Genomic DNA, 16,444 nt, shown 5'->3' on the forward strand with positions numbered 1-16,444 from the left:
TAAACTCTTAGTTCAGCATTTTATTCCAAGATCTTTTAAACCACCATACTGCAGTAGCATGAATATAAGCTGAAATATTTTTCAGATTTCTTGCCAAACACATCACCTGACAACTCCAGATAATGTAACTCCAGATGCCAGGAACTTCTAATCAAGTTCAATCCAGGTCCATTTCCGACCAACATCTCATAGCCACTAGATGGCAGCAGATCATAACTTTAACATGGAGCATCCACAGGAACACCAGAGGCAAAGTAAAGATTTAAATTAGTAAACTTTATTTACACAAAACCTTGCAGGAAATCTGCTGCACCTGGAAGAATTATGACACATTAGACACACCAGATCAGTATATCACAAAGATATTAGCATGTAGAAAAAATACTCAGCTGTTATTGTCCCCACTGTGGCTTTATCCTCATCCATCTGCTCTTCTGATGAACTCTGGGAACCTTTGGTTTGTACGACACAGTCTGTGTTGGTGGAGTTGTGAATGTCTGCTGGGGTTTATAAGATGCAGGGGCTGCGTGAGTCTGTTGTGGCTTCCTGGCGCTCTGGTACTGAAGATTGTTCGACATGTGTGCTTGTGAAGCTGCCGTATACGTTTGCACTCGTTTTACCGTGCTCTGAACATGTGGCTTGTACAATGCACTCTGCCCTGATGGAGCTGGGGAGGATTGCTGTGGTTTGTGAGATGCACTCCATGTTGAAGAAGCCGAGTGGGCCTGCTGTGGCTTCACAACGCTCTGGACTTTTGGCTCTTCAGATACCTTGTTGACTGAGGATGCCATATAGGTTTGGTGTGGCTTTGCCATGCTCTGAACTTGAGGCTTGAACAATACACTTTGGGCTGATGGAGCTGAAAAGGATTGTTGTGGTTTATAGGATACAATCTGTGCTGAAGGAACCGATTCAGCCTGTTGTTGCTTCTTGGCGTTCTGGGCTTTTGGCTCATGAAACACCTTTTGAGCTGAAGGTGCCGTGTAGGCCTGCTCTGGCTTTGCAACGCTCTGTACTTGTGGTTTGTACAATACAGTCTGGCCTGATTGAGCTGCAGAGGATTGTTGTGGTTTATAAGAAGCTGAGTGAACCTGCACTGGCTTTCCTACCCTCTGGACTGACTGTTCTTCGGACACTTTGTGCACTGAAGAAGCTGTGTAGGTCTGGCCTGGCCTCTGAACTTTAGGCTTGTATGATACAGTTTGTGCTGAAGAGGACTGCTGTGGTTTATAAGACACAATCCTTGCTGAGGGAGCCATGTTAGCCTGTTGTGGTTTCCAGACACTCTGCCCTGGCTTCTTGGCACTCTGATCCTGAGGCCTGTTAGATGCAGTCTGCACAGAAGGAGCCGAATAGGTCTGTCCTGGTTTCACAATACTTTGATCCTGAGGCCTGGGCCTGTAGGATGCCGTTTGCACAGAAGAGTAGGTCTGCCCTGGATTCATGACACTCTGGACCTGCGGTTGATAGGCCATAGTTTGGGTCTGTTGGGGCTTTCTAATGCTCTGTAACTGTGGTTTATAAGACCCCGTCTGTGCAGAAGGAGCTGTGTAGGTCTGCTGGAGCTTCCTAGTGCCCTCTTCCCTTTGCTCTTTGGCATCTCCCAGCCGTCTGATTGCATAGCCTCCAAAGCGTTGAGGGATGCTGTAGGTTCTGGTTGGGGCATAGCGTGGAGCAGGCTGGTTGTGAGCTCCTTGGACTGGACCTCTGCTTGAGTATGACTGGAGCGTGCTGCGGGGCTGGAAGCTTGCAGAGGCATCTTGTTTGTTGGATGACGGAAGAGGCTGGCTTGAGGGCATGTTGTCTGTAGAGGCAGGCTTGTAGCTTCCTTGGCCATGACTTTGGTGTGGGTTTGTAGCTTCAGTCCAACTTGTAGCTTTTTTAGATGAGATTTTTGAGGGATGAGATGTGCGACGTATGTACACTCTTCTTGCAGGGGCAGAGGCTGACGTCTGCATTCGCACAGAGTGCCTTTGTGAGGTGGGGACTTTTGGGCTAGAGAGGCTAGAAGGCTTCAGAGCAGGAGAATAGCCTCCTTGCACATAGGATGTTGCCTGTGCTGCTGACTGGTAGGAGGTCAACGAAGGACTGCTGGATGGATACTTGCTAGCACTCTGCTGAACTGGCAAAGTTGCCTTTTTGCTGTCATCAGTAGGGTCTCTCTTGTTGTACTGACTCACTGAACTTCCGCTTGCAATCTCAGTAGATAGGCCAAAGAATCGCCTCTTAGGCTCATTTTTTACTTTAGTTGAAGTTACACTTTGCCAGTTAGGTTTTGACACAGAGTTGGCCTGCACAAATCTCACTGAGGAGTGACCACTCTGAGCCGGTTGTGACAAACTTTGCGAGTAGCTGCTGCTGGAGGGCTTCTGGCTATAAACAGTGCTAACACTGGTCTGTGTGTGGAGGCTACTCGATTGGGCTGAGCCTGGAGAAACAGAGGCCTGTCTGAGTTCATTCTGGGGATAGCTGCCACCAAGTCTTCTTAGTCCACTATCCTGTTGTGAGAAGCCAACATATGCATTGCTACTTTGTCCCTGGGAGCTCTGAGCTGTGAAAAAGAAAAAAAAAACAGCATGATGTTATTTAGACCATTCAAAATTTCAACTTAAATAGCTTCTGTGTTATTAATAATAACCTATTAAGAATCATGCCATATGGGACACATATCAGGGGCAGGGTTTAAAGGTATTGTGAAAAAAAACTTTTAGGGATGGGAATTTTAAGGTAAACGTTAAGGGATCATCGTTTTATACCAAATTAAGCTAAAATGACTGATCTCACCCTACAAAATCAAATCCAATAACTCACTTAATTGATCATGCACATCAAAAGGTTTAGTAAAATGGACATATCTGATACAATCTTGTTGTTCAGTGGAAGTAAGAAAACAGCCTTCAGATGAACAATTATTGTCTGAACAGTGTAGTAGTAGTGCCAAATAACCAGGCCTGGGTCAAAATAATGGCAAAGGATTCTTTGAATTGAGAGAGGGTGCCAAGTACCTATTGGTTATCATTAAGAGTAAAGTCCCATTAAAGCATTGATTGCTTAAACATCTGTTTGCATATCCTAAACTCACTGCATTACATTAGTCAAAGAAATACAAAATCGAATTCCAAGACTAAAAATGTAGACACCCTTTATTTTAAGTTCTATCAATACAGATTACTACAGAAGCCTTAAGTAGACACCCAAAAATGAGTCAAGAAATAAACTCAGTCATTTTCCCTGAAATAAACAGGTTGAGAACCCAACGGCACAAACTTAAAGCCTTCAAAACTCCAATGAAGCTCAATTTGTTTTATTTACCTCAGGACACATGACAATTATGTATGCAAAATCTATTTTGTTTAATAGCATTAAACTGCAGGGCATACGCAATTTTCTGAGATTAAGGAATCACTTATTTCATGATTATCTTTGCATGAATGGTAAAGGAGCTATTCACTCTTAAATTGTTGTTTTGTAAAAGAATTCACTTAAGAACGAAGTTTGAGCCTTAGCGTCATTGAATACAGAGTGCTGGAGGGATGATGTACTTCAGGGCCAACCCAGAATTTAAGCCCTGGTCAGACTAGGGTTTTACAGCATGAGACTTTAGAGCATTGCAGAGGACAGTTGCAGCTGTGTGAACTGGGCAGTTACATCTTGAATCAAGCTAGCTGATCGCGCTTCCTGCGATTCAGTTTGTGAGCAAGACTTCAGCTAGTTTTTGGGAGACTGCAAGATGATAAATGGGAAATAAAAATCTCATTTTGAAAGGCTTTAAAAGCCAAGAAATATTTGCTAAAAAAATCAGATAAAACCAATTAATTTTGGAAATATCACTACAACCCATTTTACCCAAATTCTTCCTTATATTTTTATGCACAAAATTATATTAACTGGGTCCCATATGAACATGATCTGCAGTTATTTTATCCATTTTTGTGTGCTCATCTGTAGAAAATATTTTAATGAGCACTAGCCATTATTGCTGTTGGGCACACACCTTGTCTAACACTGTAATAGTAAAATGTGAATAGACAGACTTACAGAGAACTAATTTGTTTACAAATTTTAAAAAGTGCTTAATACATTTTAACTGGAGTTAAATAAAATTTCTAGAAATTATGTTACCTCAATTAATTAAAAAGGACTATAGTTTCAATGCATTAAATCAGGGGTTTCAGGTCTCAGGCAGCATTGTTATCCAAAAGTCAGTTCAATTTGTGAGTCAGTGGCATAACTGTTATAGGACTGTTGCAGAGGGGTCACCTGTAAGCAGGGTGTCCAAAACATCTGCCAAGACACACCTGAGCAAACAGTTATGAACATAAGGGATAACTTGAGGTATTTAGTAAAACTTGTGACCATCAAGCGTCAGAAAGCATGGAAATACATCGCCATCAAAATTTTATGTGCATTTATATTGAAGGGAAATAAGTCATGAACGTTGGCAACTGTTGTTTCTGACTTTGTGATGACAAAGAAAAACTGGTGATGAATCAGCCTCATGTGGAAGTCATACAGCCAGATTTTATGAGTCAAAGACAATAGAATAAATTTAAAAGAGAAAAAAAGTGCTGTAGTACTGTTTTCTTAGAGTGTAATTTTATTGTGCATTATCAAAATTGACAGAAGCAAATTGTTTTATTATTGCTGAAAATCAGTTTGACACTTAGGGTTTTGATCATATTAATCCTCATAAATGAACGCTACATTCACAGTTTTGGAAGCATAATCCCAGTCAGTGGAGTTGAAAACTAATGTTGGATTACACCACAGTCTACTGGCTTCAACACCAGTACTTCTAAGCTTCCAACTTTTATTTCATGCTCCAACTTTTTGTTTTATCAGATGTCAAGGTTTGTCTCAGAATTGACTGCCAATACCATCAGGTGAAAGGTGGGCAAGGAGGAGCTTAAGAAGTTTGGCATGATCAACTCTGATCCTGTAGACACCTGTTAGCAACTGCCTTTTGTAAGACATGATAAAGAGAGCCATGAATCACAATCCTTTAAGCTCGTGTGGACTTCAGACATCCAACCAAACAGTCAACCAGACTTCTGATATAAGGGGACCAGATGTGTAAAATGCTACAGTTCTGGGTTTAGGACTCATTATTACTCCATTCTGAGCATTTATGACTACTTTTATTTTGAAACAAATGAGTTCAGGCACTCAAAACCTTATATACATGGACAGGAAGAATAGGATTTGCAGACACTGGGGAAGATAAGTGTAGTTTTTAGGTTTATTAAAGGAACTGTGCCCAAAATCAACATGTTGTGATTAAATGCACAGTCCCAGGGTTAGTGGTAAAGTAGTGGAGCATTTTTAGTGCCTTGACATTTATGATGCTGAGTACTATCCACTTTCCACAGTGGATTGACTTCCATATTTTTGTTAATTAACAAAGGCTATCCTGTTACAAAAAGGGTTACGTTTTTTTAATCAGGTAGAAATGCAACTAACCTTATTCATCTAAAGTTTGTTTTGTAAATTCATTAGTGTTTATTAACAATAAAACCCTGATGAACACCCAGCTGGTAAATCACAAACCCAAATGACAGTGACATTGGTGCAATGCTTACCTTGTGAAGCCCACAAACAGCGTACATGCTCTGCTTGAACTAAGCAAATCAGCAAGACCCTGCACAACAAATCAAACACACAAAAAAATCAAGGTCAGGAGAAATGGGACTGCAGCTCTGCTCACCTAAAACAGCTGTTAAAAAAATCTTACCCCAAATGAACTCCACAAACCATCTCTGTGTGTCAAAGCAACAGTAGCCCTACTGCCCTGAAGCTTCTTGCTCTGCATGTGTGAGCGGCAGGGAGGTAGTACTTAATGCAGCCTGCTTCCAATCACTGCTTAATGAGCTGATTGTCTACAGGTGCTGCTGGCTGCTGTGAAGTCAGAGTGACACAGTGTGAAAAACTGCTGCTTGTCTTCTTTTCTGCCACATTTCTCTGAGATCTTAAATCCTGTTGGTGTTAGACCTAACTCCAGACTCCAGAAATTAAAAAAAAAAGTTTTACTGCTTAACATTTAAGGAAACTTCTCTAAATCTGTGTTAAACATCTCTGTAAAAGCATTAAAGATGCTATTAAAGATTATTCTGTCACTGATTTTGTTTTATAATGAAATCCTCATGTATAAAGGTTTGTGTATATGTTGAAATATTGTGAACTTAAATTTTCAAAATGTAGGCATGTTATTGTTATTAATAATAAATGTTTGCCTCGTTATGTGTATTTGTTGTCACAGTTCTGTTATTTATAGAGGATGAAGATGATGTGGAATACGGAGATGCTTGTGTTATATTTGTATGTTTCTCTTCATTTGTTGGCTGTTGTACAAATGGTGAAAATTCAGAAAAAGAGCAACACTTTTTCTCCTTCCCACATCAAACTTGCCCTTGAAAGATCATGTTACACCTGATGATCTTGTTAGGATTATTAATGATGCCTCCTGTACCCCCTGACGCTGAATAGACCCAGGCGGCACGCTGCGGTAATGATGCAGTCGACCCTAACTGTGACAAACAGCATTTCAAGATCAGCCAGCCTCCACCCTCTGTTCACAGAATATAAATAACACACTGTTATACCAAGTAGAGCCGGGCAATATACTGCCGATATATGATATAGGCATGGAAAATATCATTGCTATTTAAAAAAATGCCTAGTCTAATGCATGGTAAAAGATAGTTTATAGTCAGAACCACTAACAATTATAAGATTATTAATCACAACATGAAAGGAAAGGCCAATCAGTTGAGTCAAAATTTAACACATTTGAAAACAGCATGAGCTGACCAAAGTGCAGCTTAATGAGTATGCATGGTTGTGAGAAACATGATATGTTTAAATCACCTCAAAGGACAGTGGGAGAGCCCAGTCTCTGGCGCTATATTTTGGAGATTGTGGGCTGAAAATTTTGCGAGACCCTGGTATAAATGGTGACTGGTGTGCCTGCAGTTTTATTAGAACTGGACAATATATCCTTATTAATGGAAGAACAAAGAACCATACTGAAAGTTTTTGCTGGTGGAAAAGAAAATTTGCTCTTCTCCTTGGGTTAGGCAAGAGTGTAATATATCAACTAGCTCCACTGATAGTGAAGAATGACATGGCCTTGTGGTTAGGTAGTGGCCTGTGGCTCCTTTCCCAGCATGTCTCACCATAACCTTTTCAATCCCATTTTCAACTCTACCCACTTTTCTTCTCTCTGATTAAAGGCATAAAAAGCCCCAAAATGTATTTTAAAAAGAATAACATGACAGCAGCAGCCTGTCATGCTTGTGTTGTGTGGTTCTACTCCTGACAGTGGCAGCATACACCTACTTTGTAATTTGTTTTTGCTATATTGGCCTGTATTGAATGAGTGTTGCCCAGTTGGATATGAATTATATGCTATGCTATGGATATGTGAAACAGACTATCCGGCTGCTTGGCAGGAGTTAACCTTGTCGCCTCAGAGCAATAGGGTTCGAGTCCCAGTCAGACAGGATTCAAGTTTGCATGTTCTTCCTGTGCATACGATGGTGTTCTCTCTGTGTACTCCGGCTTCCTCCCACAGTCCAAAGACATGCTTTTTAGGTTAATTGTTAACTCCAAATCCCTCATAGTTGTGAGTGTGCTTGGATTTTTGTCTCTATTAGTCCTGTGACTGATGTCAACCAGTCCAGGGTTTATCCTGCCACTGGCCCAGTGACAGCTGGAATTGGCTCCAGCCCCATGCAATATTAAGTAGGATAAGTGGTGTAGATAGATGCATGGACTATCTGATGTTTCAGGCTCAGTATAATTGACTCACATCAAAGTTTTTAATTCTGACACTGTGACAACTATTTATTGTTGCTTTAAAAAATCTAGCCATGATTTTTAGCCTTGCCACCCAGCCCTTATACCAATTAAGAAACTGCTGCATCAACACCCCATTTTTATTATTCTTATTTGGATTATTTTAACCTCTGATGTGACTGTGAGACATGAAAAACAAAATACATGATGTGAAACGTCCATGTGAGCGTGATATGATCAGCTTCCTGTGACCATGTGGAACCTCCACATGAAAATTACCAAAACACTGACAGTGTCAGTGACACACTAATAAACACACAGAGTCTGAACACACTCCCTGGTAGTCTGGCAGGTGTGAATCTTCATTGCAGACTGTGTTGGGGCCATAGTGCTGGTTAATGACACTCCCTGCTGCCAGAATAAGCAGGACGACAAATGAATCTGTCACTCTGTCCTACTTCCCCGAGTACTGTAAAAAAGAAACCCTTACAGAGACACTCCTTGAACCCACATTTATTAAAATCCGCAGTCTTATTCCTCATCTTTTAAGCACTTAGAGCCAGAGTGGATGATGGCAAATTTCCTCTCCTCCGTCTTAGGGCAGAAGTGACACCTCGCATGCGATGACCAGATGAGTGTGGTGGCTTAGATCAAAGACACAATTTCCTGTCAAAGGAAATAGCGCAGAGGAATTTTCTTCAGGAACAGTTTCCTGCTTTCTAAATTCTTTCCATTACGCTTATCAACATTCATGGGCAAGAAGTGAAAAAGTAGGTCCAGGAATAAAATCAGCAGAAACATTCCTGATGAAACTAGATAATAGGAGCAAAAAAATGTAAGCAAAAAAATGTAAGCAAAAACATGAAAGAGTGGCAATGATTGGGCAGCTTAAGAAAGACTTCAGGGATTCAACCCTGCAACCACTGAGTCAAAGACTATATCCTGGGTGCTTGCTCCACCACCCGGGCTAACCCAGCACCCTGGATCTTTGTTTTTATTCAAAATATGCCTGTTCATAATTGCTACCTAGGAATGAAGGGCTGCACTGCTCGTAACATCTCTAACCTTAGTTAAAGTAGAAGAGCCACTCATTTGAGGTTCCTCTCTGCTGTAACTTTAACAGTGACAGGTCACCCTCTGCTTTAGAGCTCCTGTCTGCAGATTTGTATCTGTGTGTGCAGCGAGGGATTGATGAGAAGCAAAAAACTGCAGAGCAGTGAAGGACAATAGAGTCAAAGCCTGAACAAAAAGATGCTGGTATATTAGTTAGTAAATAATCAAAATATTAGAAATGTTAATATTTCTTCAACTGTCCTGGTAAATTATCCTTTTTTTAAAGGGAATTTTCGAAGCATTTCAAAGGGTGCTGGTTGTGTTCTTCCCTGGCTTTAAAATGTGGAAAACCTGATTCTGGCTACATGCCAGTAACCCCATTTAGACTTTACGTTAACAAGGATTAACATCTGTTTTAGGCATTCTGATACCAAATGGAAATCCTTAAAGAACCTGTAAAGTGAAAGTAAATCAGTATTTAGGTTTGCTATATGACAAGTCAGTGTGTTTTGAACACCATTGTCAATTTTCAGTGGAAAAAAAATCTCTAATTTTTATAAAATCAAGCTTCAAAATCATGAAAAAGGAGGCAGTAAAGTCTGCTCTTGGATGGTGTGGGCGTGTCTGTTGGATGAGCTCAAGCCACACCCACTCAGGAGAAATATGATCCTCTGAAATAAAAAAATGCTACAATCTGAATGGAGGAAAGCACTCACTCCATTAGCCTGACCTTTGACCTTATGTTGACCTTATGATCAGAATGCAGCTGCCTGGGTTTGCGATCATTACAGGTGGGGTCTGTGAGTGTATCCAAAGGCTGCTGCTTTGGTAGCTATAATTTAGATGTAGCTGTAGGAAAGCAGATGTTTAATCACAACTCGACCACATTTCTTTTAAAACAAGAGTATAGAGCCACACTGAAAGCTTGTCTTGGCAGAGAAGATGTTTTTGCACATCTTCCGGCTGGCCTTGGCATAAATTTTATTCACCAAGAAGCTCCACCACTAACAGTCTATCAGCTCAAGATGAAAGATGCACACATCATTTTGTCTTGTCACTCTGATTGGCCAATCATAAATGTGATGGATAGAACGTTCCTCCAATCACCTTCCAAGAAGTTTTTGAAAAGCCCTTCCCAAATGCTTTCTATGGGAGGTTTCCCAGATGAATGTGAAATACATCCATACAATATTTATTCAAAACAGAATTTCTTGGCCATCCTCACCAAACTTGGCAGTTCACTGCCTTGGTCCGTGAAGCATCAACTCCCATCATGCTTTGTGCAATGATGCTGCCAGTTGCAAGTTCACAATGAAAAAAAGGGAATTCCAGCCAAACAGTGACAAATCAGTAGAACTGCTTTAAGAGAGGGACATGCTACTTTTGTCCACAAGGGGTCACTAAAATTGACACAAGCCAAAAGTTCACCAATGTAGCTTTAAAGTGAAGGAGTAGAGGTTCATCTGAGTGAAAAAGTACATAAACATTAATAAAAACCTCATGCCTTACTAACATTTTGCTGTTTTTACAGGTGAGTTGACCTGCTGCTCCTCATTTTCCATTCATACTTAAATTGAATATTTGTTTATAAACACAACTAAATAATGACTGAAGCTTCTAATACTGACTTTATGTCTTTTTTAGAGTTACATACAACAACTGATGTCTTTTGATGATACGACAGTGGAAGCATTTAATATTCTTTCTGAATCAAGATGAAACAGGCAGTTCTGATTGATGATTTAGAGACAGAGAGTCTTCATTCAAAGTGAGCAGCATCTTCTCTTCAGAGTCCAAACAGTATGAAGATGATGTAAAGTCAGAGAGAGACAGTCAGCAGATGGTGTCTCCTCTCCGGAAGAATCTACCCTTTGGCCTCCAAACCGTTCTTCTCCTTCTGACCAATCGGGTGCCTCAGGGCCCTGTTGGGTGCGCCGGGCACCCTCCTGCTCCGTCATCTGGTCCAGCATTTTGAAATATTGAAGGTAATAATAATGAGCTGAAGTCTCCTCCCCCCAGCAAGGCGAGAGGTCAAACTACCTGCGGAGACTTCACACCAAACACATTCCTGCTCGAGTCGCTTCATCATCACAGACTTGCTCCTTTATATAGTGCACTGAATGATTATTTCAAACCATTTTGGCTAGATTCGTATAATTCTGGTCATCATTTCTTGGTAATTGCTGATTTATGGAACATGACCTACTTCCTAACGACTAGCATACCAGCTTCCCAAGATGATCAATTTTCTGAAGAGAAAACTGAACATAACATTAGCTGTTTTCACACATGCACTCAGATTTCCTCACAGCCTGAAACCTTTCCAAATTCCTCTTTCACACTTGTCCCTCACAGCGTGAGGTTTTCCTCGTTGGACGGGAATGGTATGGAAAATAAGGGGCAGCAGAGCCCAAAGAAGGCAGGGGGAAGACACTATGAAGTAATTTGTATTTGGGTGTATTCACTGCAGAAATATAAAGTGGAAAAGATCCGTCTGCTGAGAAGAAAAAAGGTGATTATTGATCATGCACTTGTCACATAAATGAAACATCAATGACCCTGTTCACCCAGTTAAAATGGAATTTTTCTGAATATTGGCTGCTGCATTCACACATTGACTCGACTTGACTTCACAAAGGACTAAAATGAGGTGAAGTTGGGGCGAAAAAAAGTGTTCACTAGCGGTAAGCAGTAAAACAGTATCGAAACCATCACTGGTAAAACTTTAGCCATGAAATAGATTTTTGTAACATTATTATCAACGGTTTGAATGCATGCACTGAGTTGTAGTTCATAACCACTGCTTAGTCTGAGTCCAGTCATCAGCTTGTTTCAAGAGCCCTGCAAGCCTTCAGGTTATCAAACATCAGATACTTATTCTCCTGTAATTAACATGATGTACAACACTGAGGTAAAATGTAATAATAGCAACATACAGCAAGCATAACAATGCTTTGCAACATGTCTAATGGTCTGGCTGGTGCTTAAGTACACTCTATTTGCTGCATTGGATTGACTCAGTTTATCATTAGCCTAGCACTGCAGCTATTCATCTTATAACAGCTCACTGTTTAGCCATGGTGGAGCCATGTGGAGGAAATAAGCTCCCTTTATACTTACAATGACATAAAAATGAAGAGGAAAGAAATAGAAACCATCTCTTAGATTGAATTCGGCACCCATCATTCACATAAAAGTAACTCATTTACAAATGACACATTGTACTGCTTTATTGAAGTTCTTGTTTGCTGCTGCTAATACAGTATGTTGATGAGCCAATGAAGGCTCTCCAAAGCAATTAATTTAACAGTTATATCCAAAGAAATAGGCTGAAGGAAATCAAAATGCTGCATAAGTTAAAGGAAGACACTTTTATAAATGTTCATTATCATAAAATTCTTCTGTTGTTTATATTCAAGTATTGATTATATGCCGTCTACTGTACCTGGACTAAACAGTGGAAAAAGCCACAGCAATTGCGTTTACCTGAACCACTGTGAGTCTAATAAAGGAGGATTAGATCCCCAGTTAATGTCTCCAAATGAATCCTGCTTCAACTTTCCATTGTATTTGTTCTCTGCACAGCTTCAGCCCAACCTATCGATAGGTGAGGTAAATGATGAAGTAGTGCAGGAGTTGTGAGTATCTCGTCCGTTCTTTAAAGCAGGTCAAGGCCATTTATAACCAACCACCAACACAAGCGTTATTCCTTTATTTTCTGTGAGGACCAGGGGAAATTCTCTTTAATTTATCAGACAGAACCATTCATCTTCATACTATTGTTCTCTCTGAAAGAATGGAAATCATATAAGTACTGCTAAAAATTTCAGGAAAAATTTAGGATACACAGAAAGAAACAGCATAATTGAGGATGCAAGGAGACACATGGATGAATTGAGAAAGACCTCTGCTTGGGATGAATTTCCTGAATGTTTTCTGCTGGGTATTCTCGTGGTTTCGCTCCAACTTCAACTTCAGTGAAATATTTCTAGGTAGTTGGGTAGAAAATTTTGGGTAAAATTAGGGTGAGCCCGGGGTTAACATGCAGCTCACCCCATAAATTTCAAGCAGCTGTTTCAGTAGTTAAGCGCAAATTTGAAAGCTCCTGTACACAAAACATATATGGAGGACAAACGATTATAATGAAAGTGATCATCTTTATATCTATTAAACATATTCAAGTATTAGCTGATGTGCTGCACAGAACATACTTCAGACAGAATAGAGTATGAGGCAGCTTCATTGCATGCACAATGGCAAACATCATCACCCCTGTCTGCTCCCTTATGGTTTTACCTGCTTGTATATACAACCTCAAAATTTGGGGAATTTTCAGGTTTGTGTCTGATTCAAACACCACAAGTTAGCATAAGCCTCAGAGGCTCAGTCAAAGTTTAAGAGACAGAAAAATGATGGGCCGCAGTGAAATATGTTTCTCTAATTGAAACTCCCCAACCTCATCCTCCTGTAAACAACCAAAGCAACAACAAAACAAAACTTCTGACAAGCCACATGGATGAAGAGACTGATCCGTGGCCAGCTGGAGGACAGAGGAGCCAACAGTGAGACTTCAGGACGCTCTGGAGCCCAGAGGAGGGAGGAGCTGTGGGGGTGTTGAAGGGCCATAAAGCCTGGCAGGGCCGTGCTGTTGCTGCGTTTACAGTTGTAGTCCGGTCTAAGATCAATGGAGGCACAGTCATGAAGACTTCAGAGGAGAGCTGCATTGTTGTGGTGGGGTGTTTTACATGAGCCTTTCTTTCAGACGAGACAGGCCTTTGTTGGGAGCATTTGTTTCTCATTTTCTACGGGTCTGGGGATCCATTGCGGTTATGCAGTGCAGGATTTTTGTTTAAATTTCAAGAGCATAATGAATCCCTTTATGACATGTGAAAACATGCAGTACAAGATGTTCGGCCTCTGTGGTGAATAAACCTAAACGGGACTGTAAGATTATAGAATTACAACATAATATTACAATTAGTTTTTCTACAGTCAAATTCAATGTGAGCAAAGTGACTGCGATATCCAGCTTTTATCATTTCAAGTCAGCAATAGCACCGTAACAAAGCTCTGCCTTCACTAAAGGAATGAAAGATTGGTTGTTAACCAGGTCATTTTTACCCACTGACCTATAAACTGACATAACAGGCCCAGTTTGCTCCACACCAGGTTCAGATACAGTTTTAATGAGTCCTGTTTTGGTTAAGTTAACTATTTTTTTCTTCATAAAGGTGATAAAAAGAAAATAACCAAACAGAGAAAATGCAACAACACTTAAAGAACCTAACATTTGCAAGACTCAAATCACAACACAAAGTAAAATATAATGTCAGGAATTACAAACACCTTATGGTACCAAACATTGCCTTTTCTTCTCAACCTTACCTGTTTTCATTATCCTTGCTATTCAAATAATGTTTTTATAGTAAAGTTAATGACATAACTTTCAATCTATGCATAATCCCTTATTTTCTTTAAAAAAAATAAAAACAGGTTTTTATCCGTAACTAGAGCTGAGTCGTTTTGTACACGCACTCCTGTATGTTTAACATATACATGCAGGAGTGTGTGATGTATACGTGCTCAGGCCTGGATGCATTGAACAGTGTGAGTGCAGGCCAGAAGGGGGACCTTAATGGCTTTAGCGTGGTATGGATTACCTAGAATAAGTGGGCCATAAAATGACACAAAACGACTCCCTCGTTTCTTGTACAGAGCTGTTATTTCAGTTGAGCAAGTACCTAGCTAGGTTTGTTCACTAAATAGTATATCACAGTGTCTCTTAAGAGCACGCTTTTCACAAAATCAGGGAGAAAAGCTGTTAAAGAGTCACCACTAGCTTCTCCAAATCCAGAGACCTGATTCTTAGTACAGGAAATGTTATTCCAATGATAGCGTCATGAAGGAAGTTGACCATGTACTTGTAGGAAGATGCTGTAGGCTGCTTAAGAACTGAAGGGTTTTAAGGATTGCCCAATTCTGAGGAGTGACAATGCTGATGATGCTGTGATCCTTGCTGAGACTGTAGATGTCCTTGTGGGGGCTCTAAACTTGCTGAGTGAGGAGGCTAAAGTGTTGGGAATGCACGTCTCCTGGGCCAAAACAAAGATCCAGGTGTTTTGGGACGCCTTGGATGCTGCCATCGAATCTGTGAGTGGTGAGAACTTTAAAGTTGTGGAGCAGTATACCTTGGCAGCGTAATTCATTGATCTACTGGCTGAAATCAGCTGCAGACTTGGCATCATGCGTGCGGCAATGGGTTGGCTAGGGAAGACAGTGTGCCGCTCCCTGTATCTGAGCATGGGGATAAAAGTCAGTCGTTTAGTCCCTGATCCTTCCAGTCTTACTATACTCAGCTATTCATCTTATAACAGCTCACTGTTTAGCCATGGTGGAGCCATGTGAAGGAAATAAGCTCCCTTTAAACTTACAATGACATAAAAATGAAGAGGAAAGAAATAGAAACCATCTCTCAGATTGGATCTGGCACCCATCATTCACATAAAAGTAACTCATTCACAAATGAAACATTGTACTGCTTTATTGATAATTGCTGTTTGCTGTTGCAAAATACAGTATGCTGATGAGCCAATAAAGGCTCTCAAAAGAAATTAATTTAATAGTTTTAACCAAAGAAATAGGCTGAAGGAAACCAAAATGCTGCGTAACTTTAAGCAGTGGTTCTCAAATGGTGTGCCAAGGCACACTTATGTGCCTTGAGCCAAGTCTTGGTATGGCCTGGGAATTTGTGTAACCATACATTATTACTACAACAACACAGCAACTAACCCCCTGTCCTAACTGCATGCAAGCATCAGACATCACATTGGATCATGAATCATTGCATTCTCACTGTCCATCTGTTGAATATGCAACTCTCTGCCCTGTATATTGACTGTTTTTCCCCATGTTAAAATATGACATCTCATGTTTTTGCTTTGAAAGGAAAATTGGAGGTGTGGTGCCTTGTATTGACCAGACTCTTTAACGGTTGTGAGCCACATAGTTTTGTCTTACTATACTCTTGTCAGGTCTGGAGGTTGGCTAATGGCCAGAGGCTCGTTGACTTGAATCCTTTGTGACAACTTCTCTTTGGTGCATCTTTGGGTATTGTTGGCAAGACTGTGTGTCTGATGCTGACCTGCTCAGGAGAGCACAGATGGTAAGGGCCCTCTGCTTTTACGGGAACCTGTTGGGCCTCACTGGGAGTCCAGGGCCCAGTTGGATTGTCCAGATGCAGATGGAAGATGGAAGGAAACCTGGAGAGACAGGGCGTGGGCCTGGCGAGGGGCTGGAGGATGGCCACCAGGAGGCCAAAACAGTACAGGACCAAGGTTGACGCAGCAATGCACCTGAGCGGCATATGCTACCATACCTGACTTGACTAGCCTCTTGCCTACCATTCTTATTGCCAGCAGCTTCACTGCAAACAGCATGTAGGGATACAAAGCCAGGGTAAGAGAACAATGGTGATGTATGGTTTGGTGCCTGCATAACAAGCGTGCAAGTGAGTTCTGATATCAGGTCATCACTGAAGACATACTGTTAATGCATAGTATGGATGCACTTTCTGAAGTGAAGTCACTTGGTGTCTAAG

At 40.8% G+C, this 16,444-nt stretch overlaps 1 protein-coding gene across 1 annotated transcript; it reads right to left on the minus strand.

The window, feature by feature from the left end:
* Positions 1-255: 255 nt before the first annotated feature.
* Positions 256-5,877, minus strand: si:ch211-146l10.8 (adhesive plaque matrix protein). The gene is made up of 4 exons (XM_041809945.1): positions 5,732-5,877; positions 5,580-5,638; positions 391-2,551; positions 256-313 (listed from the first exon to the last, which is right to left on the minus strand). The coding sequence occupies exons 1-3, from the start codon at positions 5,752-5,754 to the stop codon at positions 393-395; spliced, it is 2,241 nt and encodes a 746-aa protein (XP_041665879.1). The 5' UTR covers positions 5,755-5,877; the 3' UTR covers positions 256-313; positions 391-392.
* Between the last annotated feature and the right edge of the window lie 10,567 nt (positions 5,878-16,444).

The sequence above is a fragment of the Cheilinus undulatus genome, linkage group 16 (assembly GCF_018320785.1).
Source record: "Cheilinus undulatus linkage group 16, ASM1832078v1, whole genome shotgun sequence".
NCBI classification, from domain to species: Eukaryota; Metazoa; Chordata; class Actinopteri; order Labriformes; family Labridae; genus Cheilinus; species Cheilinus undulatus.

Coding starts and splice junctions, on each gene's coding strand:
- si:ch211-146l10.8 (XM_041809945.1), bottom strand. CDS start 5,754: ATGGTTTGTGGAGTTCATTTGGG. Junction 5,639..5,731: donor GTTTGTGGAGTTCATTTGGG/GTAAGATTTTTT, acceptor TTTGTTGTGCAG/GGTCTTGCTGATTTGCTTAG. Junction 2,552..5,579: donor CTGTTTGTGGGCTTCACAAG/GTAAGCATTGCA, acceptor TCTTTTTCACAG/CTCAGAGCTCCCAGGGACAA.